This window comes from Pogona vitticeps, chromosome 2, assembly GCF_051106095.1.
Source record: "Pogona vitticeps strain Pit_001003342236 chromosome 2, PviZW2.1, whole genome shotgun sequence".
Classification (NCBI taxonomy): Eukaryota; Metazoa; Chordata; class Lepidosauria; order Squamata; family Agamidae; genus Pogona; species Pogona vitticeps.
In genome coordinates, this window is record NC_135784.1 from 176,831,483 (window position 1) to 176,847,412 (window position 15,930).

The 15,930-nt window shown below is 47.0% G+C and overlaps 1 protein-coding gene across 5 annotated transcripts in view; it reads left to right on the forward strand.

The window, feature by feature from the left end:
• Nucleotides 1–15,930, forward strand: part of HDAC6 (histone deacetylase 6) — a 49,090-nt gene that overhangs the window by 18,879 nt on the left and 14,281 nt on the right. For all 5 annotated transcript variants that reach the window (XM_020814314.3, XM_020814313.3, XM_078386508.1 and 2 more), the window contains exons 13-24: nt 1,766–1,825; nt 2,897–2,986; nt 3,117–3,223; nt 3,319–3,386; nt 3,789–3,963; nt 5,865–5,993; nt 6,151–6,319; nt 7,289–7,422; nt 7,645–7,713; nt 8,271–8,463; nt 9,370–9,519; nt 10,074–10,248. In XM_020814314.3, coding sequence (XP_020669973.3) covers nt 1,766–1,825; nt 2,897–2,986; nt 3,117–3,223; nt 3,319–3,386; nt 3,789–3,963; nt 5,865–5,993; nt 6,151–6,319; nt 7,289–7,422; nt 7,645–7,713; nt 8,271–8,463; nt 9,370–9,519; nt 10,074–10,248 — 1,519 coding nt within the window. The remainder of the gene's footprint in view (nt 1–1,765; nt 1,826–2,896; nt 2,987–3,116; nt 3,224–3,318; nt 3,387–3,788; nt 3,964–5,864; nt 5,994–6,150; nt 6,320–7,288; nt 7,423–7,644; nt 7,714–8,270; nt 8,464–9,369; nt 9,520–10,073; nt 10,249–15,930) is intronic.

Sequence of the window (15,930 nt, forward strand, 5' to 3'; positions counted from 1 at the left end):
CTGCCTTTTTCCATGTTGAGCAAGCCCCGGGAAGCCTCTGAGACGCAGTGCCGAACAGCTGAGAGGCGGGGGTGGGGAGCCAGCGCCGCTTTCGTCCCCCCCCAGCCCCCCCAGCACCATCGGAGGACTGGCGGGGGTCCCCTGCAACTGCTATCACTGGCTTCAGAAGCCTCTGAAGACTTCCCCAGCACCATCAGAGGACTGCCAAGGGACCTCAGAAAGTGGCGGTCGCGGGCGAGCCCTGCCAGTTCTCCGATGGTGCTTCTCCAGCTCCCTACCTGGTAAGTGACTTTTTCAGAGTTTTTTTGGCCCATAGGAACGCATTAATTACATTCAATGCATTCCTGTGGGAAAACGTACCTCACAAGATGAAAATATCTTTGTCTTGTGGGGCACCTAAAAACTCGCAAGACACTTCCGTCTTGTGAGTTTTTCATTGCCCGAGGCATTCGTCTTGCAAGGTACCACTGTATTGGAAAAGGGTTGAAATGCTTTTGCAAGGGCTTTTAGAGATTTCAATAACTGTAACCCTTGAATTTTTTCTTCTAAATATAATCCCGGATTCAATAGACCCAATGAAAAAATATTTAGTTATCTATATCCTGACAGCTGCAAGAATTCTTTTTGCTAAACATTGAAAGGACCTGGAGAATCCATCTCAAGATGACTTAATATTAAAAATTCTGGATACAGCGGAAATGGACAAACTATCAGAAAGGGTAGACTCAAGAAGAAAGATGAATCATGAAGATTGTTGGCATAAATTTTATGATTGGCTTAGAAATAGAATGCAAATTAATATTTGATCATTGAAAGCCTAAGATCAACTTAGAAATAAAATATGTATTATAAATTGATCATGGAGTCCAGTCCCTGTGAAGGAGACCCAGTGGGGAATCAAACTCCCAACCTCCGGATCTGCAACCGGAGACCGAAACCACTGAACTATTCAGCATAAATCAGTTTTACAGATAGCTAGTATTGTAAAAGGCTGACACTTTTTGAAGTACCAGTAACATGAATGCTATGACTCATCATGTTATATAGAGTGGCTTCTCACATAAAGGTAAAGGTAAAGGTTCCCCTTGACAATTTTTGTCCAGTCGTGTTCGACTCTAGGGGGCGGTGCTCATCCCCGTTTCCAACCCATAGAGCCAGCGTTTTGTCCGAAGACAATCTTCCGTGGTCACATGGCCAGTGCGACTTAGACACGGAACGCTGTTACCTTCCCACCGAGGTGGTCCCTATTGATCTACTTGCATTTGCATGCTTTCGAACCGCTAGGTTGGTGGGAGCTGGGACAAGCGACGGGTGCTCACTCCGTCGCGTGGATTCGATCTTACGATTGCGGGTCTTCTGACCCTGCAGCACAGAGGCTTCTGCACTTTAGCCCACAGCGCCTCCACGTCCCCGGCTTCTCACATACTTATACATAAAGTGGTGTGAGAGGCATCTGTAGTCTTATACCATTGGACCTCTGTGTATCATGTGACAAACAGCCCTTGGTCCCTGATCTTGTTCCTGGACTTCAATAAAAATATATATAAATCAGCTTCATTGTTTGGGATACCCATCATTTGTTCCCTGACCAGGTAATATCCTTTCAGGCTGCGGTGACCTCTTAGCCGGAGAAACTTGTCTAGTTCAGGACCCCTTTTAGGAGGTTTTGATATCATCAGCACTGGGTCAGGAAGAAGGCGTAGTGGTGACCATTGAGATCTTCTGGCTGCTGCTTTTATGACAATGTTTTTGTTTTTGTTTTTAGTTCCAGCCCCAGCTGGTCCTGGTCGCTGCTGGTTTTGACTCTGTGGTTGGTGACCCCAAGGTATGAATATGTTTCTTGTTGAGCAGTCCTCAGAGGTTATCAGACCTCTCTGAAGGAAGCCCTTCCCGCATGATCTGTTATCATCCTCTCAGCAATATATAAGCTGGGGTGGTTTTGGAAGAGACATGGAGGAGGTACACAGCAAACACGGAAACCTTGCTGTCATTCCAGTGGCAGGGTGGTAGCAGCTTGTAGGAAGAGCGACTGGATTAGGCTGAGTTGAGGAAGGAAAACGTTCTCTCCTCTTTACAACCACGTCTCAGCTCTTCATTGAAGACAGTTGGTAGACCCAGAATGAGGGGCTGGGCCTGAATTCTTGTCTTCACAATGATGGAAGGAATTTGATTTGAGCTAAAGGGCTAAACAGGGTTGTGAGGAAGCAAAGAGCCCTCTCTTCCTCCCTCATTCTGTAACCCAAGTGTTGCTGCTTGCCTCAGTCTCAGAAAAGTGACCGTACTCCTTGGATGACAGTTCCAAAAAATTCCCCCAGTTCTTGAGATCTGCCTGAACACTAACCAGAACATTTGGAGCTAGCTCTCTCAGATGAGAGGACTGAAAATGTATTCTCAGAGTTTCAACACCATGAGCTGCCTGAAGCATCCATGTTTCAGCCTTTGAGCTTGCTGCAGTGGAAGTAGCTAACCCTCTAGATAATTCCTTATTTTCTCCTCATTTGAAAAAAGAAATCCCTTGCAGTAGACTCCACCATTTCTTTCCCTTTCCCCTATCCTATCACCTCCCCCACTTCTGCCTTGCCCAAGCCTCAAGAGTAAGATAATAAAAATAGTCATAATTATGTGCCCTCAAGTCAATTCTGACTTATGGGGACCCTTTTCAGAGTCTTCCAAGTAGAGAATACTCAGAAGTCATTTCCCATTCCCTTCTTCTGGAGGCACTCCGGGACTCTGCAGTTTGCCCAAGGCCGTACAAGCTGGCTCTGCTTGCAGGAGGCACGGTGGGAAAACAAATTCCCAATCTCTGGCTCTGCAGCCAGAAGCTTAAACCACAAGCTATCCAGCCAGCTCAAGAGTAAGATAAGATAATGAAATGGTCTCTCCTTTGCACCCACAGGGGGAAATGGCTGCCACCCCAGCATGCTTTGCTCACCTGACACACTTGCTGATGCCACTGTCTGGAGGCAAGCTTGTTCTGTCCCTGGAGGTGAGTGACTTACTCCTTCCATCTTGGGGAAGATGCTTTTTAGAAAAATGGATCCCATAGGGATACAGCCGCTCTCTGTCTGGTGGGTGGGGTCATTCTTGCTTCTCTTCTTCTCCTCCTTCTTCCCCAGGGTGGGTACAATCACCAGTCCTTGGCAGAAGGAACCTGCTCAGTGCTCAAGGCTCTTCTCGGAGATCCCTGTCCTCTGCTGGAATCACCTCTTGCACCTTGCAGCAGGTGAGAGAGGACGCTTTCTCCCCTGATCCCCCAAACACGCAGAGGGTCTCAGCTCTTGCTGACTTGCCACTTTCTGCGTGTTTCCCTCCTGGCAGTGCCCTCCATTCAGTGTCCCAGACTCTAGCGGTTCACAGCAAATATTGGAAGAACTTGCGGAGGATCAGTGAGTGTCTTCACTTTGTTTCCCCCCTTCCTTGAGCAATAACCAAACCTGGAGATCTTTGTTCCCCCCATCCCTCCCTGGCCTTGTGAGCAGCGATTCCTTTGAGTAAATATTGGATGCCCTAAATTTGATGATTTTGGATCCACCCTGAATTCTTCTTTACCTCTCCCTGTAAAGAGTGGGACAGAGTATTGGTCTAGATTGAACTTGGGAGTTTCAAGTTCCTACAGATCCATGAAGCTTGGGGGGGGGTCATCCTGGCCCATCTCCTCTGCCTGTTAGCCTGACCTCCCTGAGAAGATGGCGGTGAAGAAGTGGGGAGGCAGAGAAGCACGTACTGTATGCCATCTTGAGCTCCATTGGAGGAAAGATGGGATATAAATCGACTAATGTGCAATGCAGGTTCAGATGTACCCCAGGAAGATGGAGGAGAAATCGCCTTGTCAGTGGCCGACCCCCTGCCAGTCTCTGAGATCCTGTCCAAGTCAGCAGCTGAACTGTTGCGACCTCATCCCCCTTCCTGCACAGGGCTGGTCTATGATGAGAAGATGACAGAGCATTACAACATGTGGGACAGGTAATTCCATGCACATGTGAAGTGAGTTTTATAGGATGCAAGCCAAGATGTCCCCAGTTGAGATCTCACCTTGGGCATGGCCTTGAGAGATGCATCTTTTCTGTATCTGCAATAATGGAAATGATTAGACTTGCCTGTTTTTCACTTTCGTGGTGGGTTTAGCTAAAGCATGTGAGGGCCAAAGGTTCCCTGCCCTTCCTGTTGAGATAAGTGCCTTTGCATACTTCGAAGTGCTGTAGAAATACTCCTCAATGATTTATTTGAATCCAGACTGTATGTTCTATGCGGAGTATCATCTTTGTGTGATACTCATTGACTCCTTTGCCCTTCACAAGCTTTTTCTTGTAATTTGCTTTCATGCTACTAAATGTGTGGACAGAAGGTCATTTTAGATTTATTAAAGAGGGCTCTGTTCTGAATTGGGAATTGTGAGGTGACAAGGAATGCTTGATTGATTGCTTTTGAGACAATCTGTTCAAAAGAAGTACAGTGGTGCCTCACACAACGATGTTAATTGGTTCCAAAAAAATCAACGTTGTGTGAAACATCGTTCTGTGAAACACCATTTCCCATAGGAATGCATTGAAAACCGGTTAATCCGTTCCAATGGGAACGGATTGCCATCGCTGAGTGAAAATCCCCATAGGAAACATCGCTGTGTGAAACAATGTTTCCTCCATTGGAATGTATTGAAGCCGACTCAATATATTTCAATGGCTTTGCGAAGTCCTTTTTCGCTCCTGTAAAAGTGTCTTACAATGTTTGGAAGCTGTTTTAAATGCTTGCAATGGTTAGCCCACCTCCTGAAACCTATGCAAACTGATTTTGGTGTTGTTCTAACACTTCGTTAATTTATGGTAATTTTTTGTTTTCTCCATTGAAAACCATTGAATGGTCTGTCTAATGGTTTCCAATGGAGAAAACAAAAAATCATCATAAATTAACGAAGTGTCAGAACAACACCAAAATCAGTTTGCATAGGGTTCAGGAGGTGGGCTAACCATTGCAAGCATTTAAAATGGCTTCCAAACATTGTAAGATACTTTTACAGGAACAAAAAGGAGACATCGTTGTGTGAAAATCCCCCATAGGAAACATCGCTGTGTGAGGCGGCAAATTTAACAGAAAAAGGCATCGTTGTGTGAATTCATCGTTGTGTGAGGCACCCGTTGTGCGAGGCACCACTGTACATGAAATAACTTTCCAAGGCAGGTTTTGGATCACTTCTTTTTCTTTAAATAGAACAAGATCAATGCCCTCATTTCCCTGGTTTGCTGTCTGCTTCAGAAAGCAGTTCCAGGGACAGAGCATTACTCGTGCTGTTTATTATTTAATACTGTATTCCTCAACACTGGTGGGCCAGCAGGCAAACAGTGCCTCTGAGCATATGCAGAGAACTAGTCTGGGCACTTAAGTCACTGTAGTTGCTTTTCCTGCTTCTCAGGTTAGGCACAGCATGAGGCATAGTTTATATCCAACCAATGGGAGAGGCTCTCAAATTAGCTTCCAACAGGATGAAATAAAACCTGAAATTCAGACTGTGGAAGATAACACCTTCTTGACACCCTTGAGACTTGGTGCATCTTCTTTAAAGCTGAGCAGGGAGGCAGAAATGTTCTCCTAGAGCAGTGGTTCTCAACGTTGAGTAACCCAGGTGTTCTCGGACTGCAGTTTCCAGAAGCCTTCACCACCAGCTGTGCTGGCTGAAGTTTCTGGACATTGCAGTTCAAGAACACCTGGTTACCCAAGGTTGGGAGCCACTTCCCTAGAGGTTTTCTAAATGGATTGGAAAAAGTCTCCCCACCTCTTACGAAAATTGAGGGTAGGGTGCTGAAGCTTCCTGAGTTTCAGCATCAGAGTCTTGGTTCTCTGCTGCACTTAGTGTCCTCTCTCTTCTCCAGCCAGCATCCAGAGTTGCCTCAAAGAGTCTCCCGGATCTTCCAGCGCCATGGAGAGCTGCGTCTCACAGAGAGGTGCTGCCGGCTCCCAGCCCGGCTTGCCTCAGAAGAAGAGTTGCGGATGTGCCACAGGTTGCAATGAGTTTCTCTTGATAAGAGTCTTGGCACTTTCTCAGAGGGGGATGGGAGGCTTCTAGGAAGATTGGGTGTCGGTGGTATACTCTTATTCTTTGTGGTTCCTGCCACAGAGGCAGCTGGACTCCATTAGTATCTCTCCTCCTCTCTCCAGCTTGGCCTATGTGGAGACAGTGAAGTCGACGGCCACCATGAAGCCACGTGACTTGCATCGCCAGGGTGACCAGTACAATTCTATCTACATCTGTGCCAGCTCCTACGAATGCGCCAGGCTGGCAGCTGGTTCTGCCTTCAGTGCAGTGGAGGCTGTGCTCTCTGGGCAGGTGAGCCCTTTGAGAGGCAAGGAGTGGCAGGCTTTTCCGAGTTGGTCCTGACTGCTGTGGGGATGTGAAAGAAGGACTGGAGAAATCCCTTTTTCCAGTTTAAATATGTTAGATGTGTCTGTCTGCTTGACCGTTCTGTAAGGCAGGGTTGTAGATTTTGAGGACGGCTCAGGTCACGTTCTGGAAGCAATAGTGACATGAGATCTCTTTGGGCCCCAGCTCCGTAATGATCGCATTGTCCTTGAACTTAGGGTCACAGAGCTTCCTGGGTGGCTTAGCCGTTGCTTAGTAAATTTCGAATTATTATTTATTTGAGACTAGAGAGGGGCAAGAACCTCAGTTCAGAGGTTCATGCCAATTTGTTAGAGTGGCATCACAGGTGCTACTTGATTCCCTCCCCCCCCCCAGCCAGCTCCCTAACTCACCAAATGGTGCACGCTGCTTTTCTCCTGCTCTTTATGCAATCGTCCAGTCACAACAGGAGCATGGACTTCCCTTCTCTGCCTCCTCCAGCAGCTGCCCACTCAGATGAGGGGGCGGGGCAGGGATTTCTGCTGTGCTGGTTTTGGATGGGCAGCTGTTGGAGGAGGTGAAGAAGGGAAGTCTGCTTCTACTGTGACTGGATGATCATGCAAGAGCAGGAGAAAAGCAGTGCGCCTCAGCTGGTGAGCGGGGGACCGGCCAGGGGTGGGGTGGGGCAGAAGGAAATGTGTGACACCTGTGATGCTGTGCCGACAAACTGGCACAAGCCTCCGAACTGAGGTTCATGCTCATGCCTGTTCGAGACATTTTTAAACGCTGTTTTTCTTAAATCAGATTGGTCTAAAATATTATAAAGCAATAAACCAGCAAAACTAATGATCAGGAAAATTCAAACAGATAAGTTTTTAGTTATTGGTATGGAGGGAGGGGATTTCTTACTGGGAGCTGCCGTCTATCCAAATGCCTTCTCTTTTTTGGGGGCATCAGGTCCGAAATGCAGTGGCAATCGTCCGGCCACCTGGGCACCACGCAGAATCAGACACCGCTTGTGGCTTCTGTTTCTTCAATTCTGTGGCCTTGGCAGCACGGTATGCCCAGCGCTTGGCTGAGCGGCCTATGAGGTAAGGAGGCACCAGCACCAGGATTTGCAGAGCCCATTTGCCTCTGAAAACATGGGCAGGTTTAGCTTCTAGGACTTGCTCTCCAGCAGCAGTCCAGGGGCTTGCAGTTTTGTCCACCTGGCAGAACAAGTAGCTCCTGAGTGGGATACCGTGCCAGTTTAACTCACTGTAATGGGATTTATTGTGTCCACTTAGGCACCTATCTGTTTTTTCCCCCCTCAGGGTGATGATACTCGATTGGGATGTGCACCATGGCAATGGGACACAGCACATGTTTGAAGATGATCCCAGGTACAGGACTTGAACTTGTTTCCATTTTGGAAGGAACTCTTGACACTAATCTTCTTTGGAATTGGAACCATTGCTTCCTCGTCCCGGCCTTCTGAGCTGAGGATCAGCTTCAGTCTTTAGATGGCCAGTATTAATTAATTTTCCATGATGAATGCATCTTTTAAAAAAAAGGTCTGTTTGAGCCCTCAAGAGAGATTGAAAGTTGTGATGGTGGGCTGGAATTGGCTTTAAATGGCCAGTCACAAACCTTTGGGGAATCCGTTAGAGCACAATTGGCCATTCGTAGGCCAGACTTTTATAAAATGGAAGGAGAGGCCGCCCAAAGAAATTAGGCATTCATGCACTCTGTAGGCACCCACAGTTCCAGCTCCTGCTGTCATAAGTGGAGGCCTCCCTCTGGCCCTTGATCCTTTAGAAAATAGATTGTCTCCGGGAAGCAAGAATGACTTGCAACTGTATTCTAGATGATGATGGCCATATAGTTTCTTAACATCCTGCAAGGGAATTGGGTGGTGTTTGTTGCCACCTTCTCTGATCACCTTCTGCTTCCCATCTAGCGTCCTGTACGTCTCGCTCCACCGTTATGACAATGGCCTTTTCTTCCCCACCTCTGAGGATGCTGACTATGACCGGGTGGGTTTGGGGCCTGGCAAGGGGTACACCCTGAACGTGCCTTGGAACTGCCCTCGCATGGGAGACCCCGAGTACATGGCTGCCTTCCACCAGATCGTCATGCCTGTCAGCTATGAGGTAGGCCATGCCACTTGCGTCGGGAAGAGCACCGTGCACGCTCTGCTGGCTAGTAACACTCTTAGGCCCTTCATGTGCTACAAACATCGAGCAGCTTTATATTGCCTTAAATACTATGGCTTCTCGCCCAGAGTCCTGGTAATTGTAATTAGGTGAGACCAGTGCATGAGGTTTTTGGACAATTCCCGATGGCTGCTGCATTTCATGGATCTTCGGTTTTGTTAACAGAGCCTAGTTTAAAACCTGTGGCAAGGGTGGGCTCTGAGCTCTTGGATAACTCAGTGGTTGAGGTCTCTGGCCGTGGAGCCAGAGGTTGAGAGTTCGAATCCCCCACTGGGCCTCCCTGACAGGGGTTGGACTCGATGATCTGTAGGGTCCCTTCCAGCTCTGCAGTTCTAAGATGACAATGATTTAAGAGTGGGTTAGGAATTCTTTGGCCTTCCAGATGTCTTAGTTTACAGCTCTTGTCAGTCTCACCCCAGATGACCAATGATAAGGGATTTGGGGAGCTATAGCCTGACCCTTGTGAAATCCCAAAGATTTAACTACCTGTGCTGTTGACTGGAAAGTAGTTAAGCGAATGTGCCTCCTACCCCTTTCCCAGGATTGCCATCTAGCATTTCTTGAAGTCCAGACTTTATCCTGTCAGGGACCCAATGACATCGCATGAGGCCCTGATAAACATCTTCATCCCACTCTTTGAGGGCAGCTGAAAGGCAACAAAAAGATCTGGTACCCTTGATCTAGAGAGAGACAAAGACACATGCCCGCCAGACCTGAAGAACTTTAGACAGAGTGGCATGGTGCATATCGCAGCCCTTCTGCATTGTCTCTCTGGCATGGCAGGGGGAGGCAAAGCAAGCTAACCCGAGGAGCGTGTGCTCATATTTGTACTTTGTCTTGTAGTTCAATCCAGAACTGGTCCTGGTTTCTGCTGGTTTTGATGCTGCTCGAGGGGACCCTCTCGGTGGATGCCTCGTGACCCCTGAATGCTATGCACACATGACCCATCTGCTCTTGGGTCTGGCAGGAGGCAAAGTGGTGCTTGTGTTGGAGGTAAGCCAGGAATTTTTTTTTTAATGGGACCTATGAACCAGCTCTGGAGAAGAGCAGCAGTGGGGAAATTACTTTTTGAATTAGAACTCGTGTAATCAACTGACCGGCAGGGCCAGTGGCCGTGCTGCCTGGGGAAGATGATGGAAGCTGTCATCCAAGAAAAAGGGGGAACGGGAGCACCCGGCTTTTCAGAAGGAATGGAGAGGGTTGGAAGAGAAAAGAAATGAAATTGGGGGCTGGCATCTGCAGTGAGCGTGGTGGGAATGAACTAGGATTTATGGACTTGCCCCAAACATGGGTCTGTAATGCAGTGTGAGTCAAGGCAGTGGTGGGGGAAGAGAGCAGGCAAAGCAGCTGATGTCCATCAGGAGTCATGAGCGCTTCAGGGTTACTTTTGATGTTTTAAATAATAGCAGAGGTTCTTTGGTTACCAGATTCCGCCCCTGCATAATGGACATGTGGAACTCGCCCACCTGACTTGCCCATAGACCACAGCCGTCTCATGGCCCCTGGCAGGCTGCCTCTCTCACACAGTTTTCCTTCCCTACGTTTAGGGTGGCTACAACCTGGAGTCGATCTCGGAATCCATGACCATGTGTACACGCAGCTTGCTGGGGGATCCGCCACCCCCCTTGGGACGCCTCAAGGCCCCCCACCCTAGTGCCCTACAGTCTTTGGCCCAAGTGGCTGCTGTGCACCGCAAGTACTGGGCAAGCCTCCGCCTGGAAGGTGAGTAGTCTGCCATCCAACAGCTTCTGTGTCCTCCGGCAGGTGAACATTTGTGGTGTAGCTATGCCGGGTGTCAGCTGCAGGCTGGGAAGCCTCCAGTTTGTCCCTTGCCATTGCTGTAAATTCACTTAGTGGTCAAAATCAATATTTCTCAGCTTTATCTCTCCACTCCACCCCTGAACCAAATAGAGGCTAAGGCTACTACATTGCTGCAGTGATTAGTAATATGTGGGAAGCATTATATCACCCAGTCTGACCCACTAAGATCTCCATTGTGGCCTTCAGAAACAAGACAGAACCCAGGAAACTCCATGGCTGTGGACCAAAACACAGTCAGCAGTGCTGCAGAGGTTGGCTGGATCCTGAGTTCTCTGGTTCCTGAAGTGACGATTGAGCCTTCACTGCTTTCTTCTCCCTTTGTCTTCCCTACATGGAGAAAATAAACAGGAAGCTGTGATATCCTGGGGCATGGCCAATAGCCCATGATATCTATCGTCTGGCTCACCGAGGTCACAAAAGTTGGGATCCAGCCTCCCATTGCAAACTGGATCTCCACTTTCAGTTTTACTCGTAATGTTCAAGGTATCTGCACACAGTTGTGCCCTCCTCCAGATTCCATCACCAGCGTTATAGGCAAGAGAGCGTTGAGAATGTGATATTGGTATTAGATAAAAGGACTCAGGCTTGCTACATGGAGACAGCCACTGTGGTGTTGTGTGACTAGGTCTTGAAGATACATGGGTTCAAATCATCATAATGTGGAGACCTTGGCCTAGTCATTCTCTTGTAGCATAATCATGGGGGAAATTGTAAGAATAAAATGGTGTGGAGAGAGAGAGAAATTTGCCACTTTTAGGTCCTGGATAGACAAATGGAATAACTTTAAGATATAATTAAATAAAAATCGACAGTTCCCTGAATATCCCACCTTTGTAAGAACTTTATTAGGGCAGGTTTACAGACAGACAACCTGACAAAATGTCACAAGTGCAGTGTGTCATCACAGATTGGTTGACCAATCCTTATTGTTGACCTTCTGAGTTCCAGCCTCAAAGTGGATCTCTGCTGCTAATAAGATACAGTGGTGCCTCGCTTAACGATTTTAATTGGTTCAAAAAAAATCGCTATGTGAAAACATCGTTAAGCGAAACACCATTTCCCGTAGAAATGCATTGAAAACCGGATAATACGTTCCAATTGAAACGGATTACCATCCTTAAGCAAAAATCCCCATAGGAAAAAATGTTAAGCGAAACCCATTGAAATGCATTGAAGCCTATTTCAATGGGGGAAAAAAATTCACAAAAAATTCAAAAAGACTCAGAACAAAGCCAAATTAAGTTAACGAAGGTTTTATTAGGTGCACTAACGATTCCAAGCATTTAAAACATTTTTAAACATTTTAGAATATTTTGAAAATAGCAAAAACGGGGCTGCAAAAAAAAAAGTTAAGCGAAACAAGGGGACCTAAAACTGTCATCGTTAAGTGAAGCATGGTCCCGAAATCGTTAACGATTTTCCCTATGGGTGATTTTTGCTTAAGTGAAGCACAAGATCACTCCAAAAAAGCCATCGTTAAGTGAATTTTTCGTTGTACGAAGCAATCGTTAAGCGAGGCACCACTGTATATGTTATTTGCACCAGTTTGGGCTTCTAGGCAGCTGGAAAAGGTTTGAGGAGCAACCAACAGAAAAGGGTTAAAGCTGAAAGGAGTCAACACCAAGACTGAGGAAAGGAAAAGTTGATTCAGAAAGAATATTTGAGCTGCCACTCTCCCAAGGAGATACAGCCTGCCTCTGTATGTTGGTTATATTTCAGTACCCATTCAAAGGTTATTTGTCCATCTTCCTGTGTTAGCCAAAAGGATAAGAAGCAACTGAGTATGACTGCAAAGAAGCTGGAAGCAGAGGCATGCAGGAAGGGCAGAACTAAGGCAATGAACTAATGTGAAAATTCGGAGACACCGTGTGTAACGATGACTGCAAACCATGCGTGGTAGAAGGCTGCAAGTGGCAACAAGTCAAGCCCATTCCAGCATCGGAGGCTTATTCCTCCGTATGCTAATTGCCAGAGAACCCAAATGAGACGTTCCTGTTCTACTCATATCATACTGATAAGTGGCTTCGAAGCATCAGGTGATTTCCACTGCTGCTCTTAAAACAAGGGTGGGGAATCTATGGCCTCCCAGGTACTCTGGATTACATGTCCCATCATCCCTTACCATTGCTTATGTTGGATGAGCCTTACCCGAGTTGTAGGATAAAATGTCTGGAAAATAAACTTTCCCCACTGTGGTTTTGAATCAAAAGCTCTTGGAACCCACATCCACAAACAGAATGTGTGTCTCACTTCTCATGGCAGTGAGAGGAGGAAAAAAATCCAGGCCTCAGCTTGCCTTTGAAATTTGGGTTGGCACCTCCATGCTTATTTTAGCTACAGTATCTTTCCACATACTGTATATTCTCAACTTCTTGTGCAGTGACACCATCTCAAATCTGAGAAAGACGACCAATGTAATGGAATATGTGTGTCGGGCAACAGACAATCTTTCTTCTTTGGATAAGCTCAAGCGTCTCCAAAAATCACATAGGAAAATGGGACATTTTCTTTCTCTTTTCTTGTGGGAAGGAGGGAGGTCACAAGGGAAGTCAGCAGGCACTACATCAGTCCCTTAGTTTTCAGCTTGTGCACCTAGCAACCAGTAACACCTCAGGAAAAGAGCAAAGGGGGGGATTGGCAGATCAGCTGCTGACATCACAAAAGAGCTTTCTTTTCTGTATATCATACTGCCACAAGGTTGGACTGCAGCAGAATATAGGACTGAGGAAGGATGTGGAAAGGGATGCAGGAAGAGTCTGAGGTAAGAATGAGGAGACAGGGACAAGATGGAGAGAGCAGGGAAGTAGCTGCCAGTGAGAAGGAGGAGGCTGCACAAGAGGAAACTTTGACAAGAGTTGGCCAGGAAGAGAAATTGAAACTGCCACTCAGTAGCCCACTCAGTATGACTTAGCTCTTGTACATTTCCACACTCTTGTGGACATCTCAAGTAGGAAGAGCGAGTATGGTGTGTGTGTGTGTGTGTGTGTTTCCAGTGGTGGGATTCAGCCGGTTCGCACTGGATCTACAGAACCGGTACCTAATGCAGTATCAGTTCTGCAGAACCGTTTGCTGGCCTGAATTCCACCACTGTACCACAAGTACTGTACCTTCTTTAAAAAACCTCTTCCAAGGGGATGGAATGGGCAGAGGGTGAGGCGAAGGAGGAAAGAGATCGGCGGGCAGCTGGACTGTCTACGTGCGCCTCGCCTGCGCTCCCCTTCTCCGGTGGCGGTGTGGGTGCTGGATGCCATGGGGCTTAATGGGGGCGTGCGGGGAGACTGCTGCTCTGGCCCTGGCGCCTTCCCTCTCCTCCGGCCCACCGGCCAACCCGAGTGAACCTCCATCTCTGCTCCTCCCTTGCTCCTGCCCTCCCTCCCTCCGTGCCTCTGCTGGCTGTCTTCCCCCTCCTTCCAGTTCCCTCGCCTACCAGCCGGCCTTCCAACCAGCACAGCACTGCTGCCCTACCCAGGCACACACACCCTCCGCCTCTCCTCGCTTTTTTTTTTTTAAACACTGTATTGCGCAACGGCAGCATCGAGTTTCCAAAAGCTATTTTCCCCCCTGTAATTCCTTCAAGCCTGGAGAGGCAGTGGGAGTGGGTAAGCGGGGGAGGAAGGGAAGCTCCGAGGAAGGAAAGAAAGGATACCTCTGAGCAGGTTCGAGGAAGTTTGGTGAAAATAGCAACCACCCCGTATGATGGCAAATTCCTCCCAGTCCTGAGTGAGATCCTTAGAACAGGGGCCCACTTCTAAGATGGTAGAGTTAGGAGTGCAGTAATTATCAATGGGAAACCCTCACTTGAGATGACGTTGCTAGCTGGCTGGGATGGGGAGGGAGCGGCTGGCCAATGAAGAAGGACGAAGGCCAATGAATAAAGAGCAAGAAATAATAAAAATGTGTGTAATGCGAAAACTAGAATGTTCCCCTCAGCTGAGGTGAAGGGGGAAATCTGGATTGTTACAGCTGATCATGCAAGCTGAAAATAAATGGGAAAGGTACTGTCAGCTAAAAGCAACATTGTAGTTTGAAGCTACTAGGTCGGAAGTCAAAACAGCCCTGATAAGGTCTATCCTCTGCTGGGGAGCAAACTAAAACATATAGTCCTGCTTGGAAAAAGTTAAGTGATGTGATAACTCCCACCAAACCAAGTCATCAGTGATGATTTTATTCATTCATTCAATCGCTTTACTCATTCATGGTTATTTTTGTATCTGTTGCCAGCTATATAATCCTTTGTCAGCTGCCCTAAGTCAAAAATATTGGTCCTTCTCTGTGAAGATTAGCCATATTAAACTGGATACAGGTGTGTACCTTACTGGGTTCCCCTTCTTTCTTGGTGTGGGTGCTACAACCCCAGGGCCTTGTCCTGAATGTCCTTTGTCCTGACGCTTTGTCCTGCAGCATCAGCAGCAAGATGTAAGTTATGAACCCTCCATGCGGCACAGATTCTGCCGAGGATTCAGCTACTCTGGACCTCAGTTCCTCCATCTATTGGAACTGTAATTCTCATCTCCCTTTCATGGATTGCTTCCTTGTCGTGGAGAAGGGGCTTGAGTAACCCAGAGAAGTTATGGGCTGTGCCGTGCAGAGACACCCAATATGGACAGGTCATAATGGAGAATTCCGACTAAATGCAGTCCACCTGGAGTAGGAATTGGCAATGCCACTCCAGTATCTTTGCCAAGAACACACCATGATCAGAAACAAACCAGTGCTGAGGAGATGGAAGTTGACCAATTCTATGAAGACTTACAACAACTTCTAAAACTGACACCAAAGAAAGATGTTCTTCTCATTTTACCGGATTGGAATGCTAAAGTAGGGAGTCAAGAGATAAAAGGAACAACAAGAAAGTTTGGCCTTGGAGTTCAGAATGAAGCAGGGCAAAGGCTAATACGAGTTTTGTCAAGAGAACAAGCTGGTCATCACAAACACTCTTTTCCAACAACACAAGAGGCGACTCTACACATGGATATCACCAGATGGGCAATATTGAAATCAGATTGATTATATTCTCTGCAGCCAAAGATGGAGAAGCTCTATAGAGTCAGCAAAAACAAGACCTGGAGCTGATTGTGGCTCTGATCATCAGCTTCTCATAGCAAAATTCAAGCTTAAACTTAAGAGAGTAGGAAAAACCACTGGGCTACTCAGGTATAATCTAAACCAAACCCCTTATGAATACACAATGGAAGTGAAGAACAGATTTAAGGAACTCAATTTGGTGGACAGAGTGCCTGAAGGACTTTGGATGGAGGCTCGTAACATTGTACAGGAGGCAGCAACAAAAACCATCCCAAAGAAAAGGAAATGCAAGAAAGCAAAGTGGCTATCCAACGAGGCCTTAGAAATAGCAGAGAAAAGAAGGGAAACAAAATGCAAGGGAGATAGGGAAAGTTACAGAAAATTGAATGCAGACTTCCAAAGAATAGCAAGGAGAGACAAGAGGGCCTTCTTAAATGAACAATGCAAAGAAATAGAGGAAAATAATAAAAAAGGAAAAACCAGCGATCTGTTCAGGAAAATTGGAGATATTAGAGGAACGTTTTGTGCAAAGATGGACATGATAAAGAAAAAAAATGG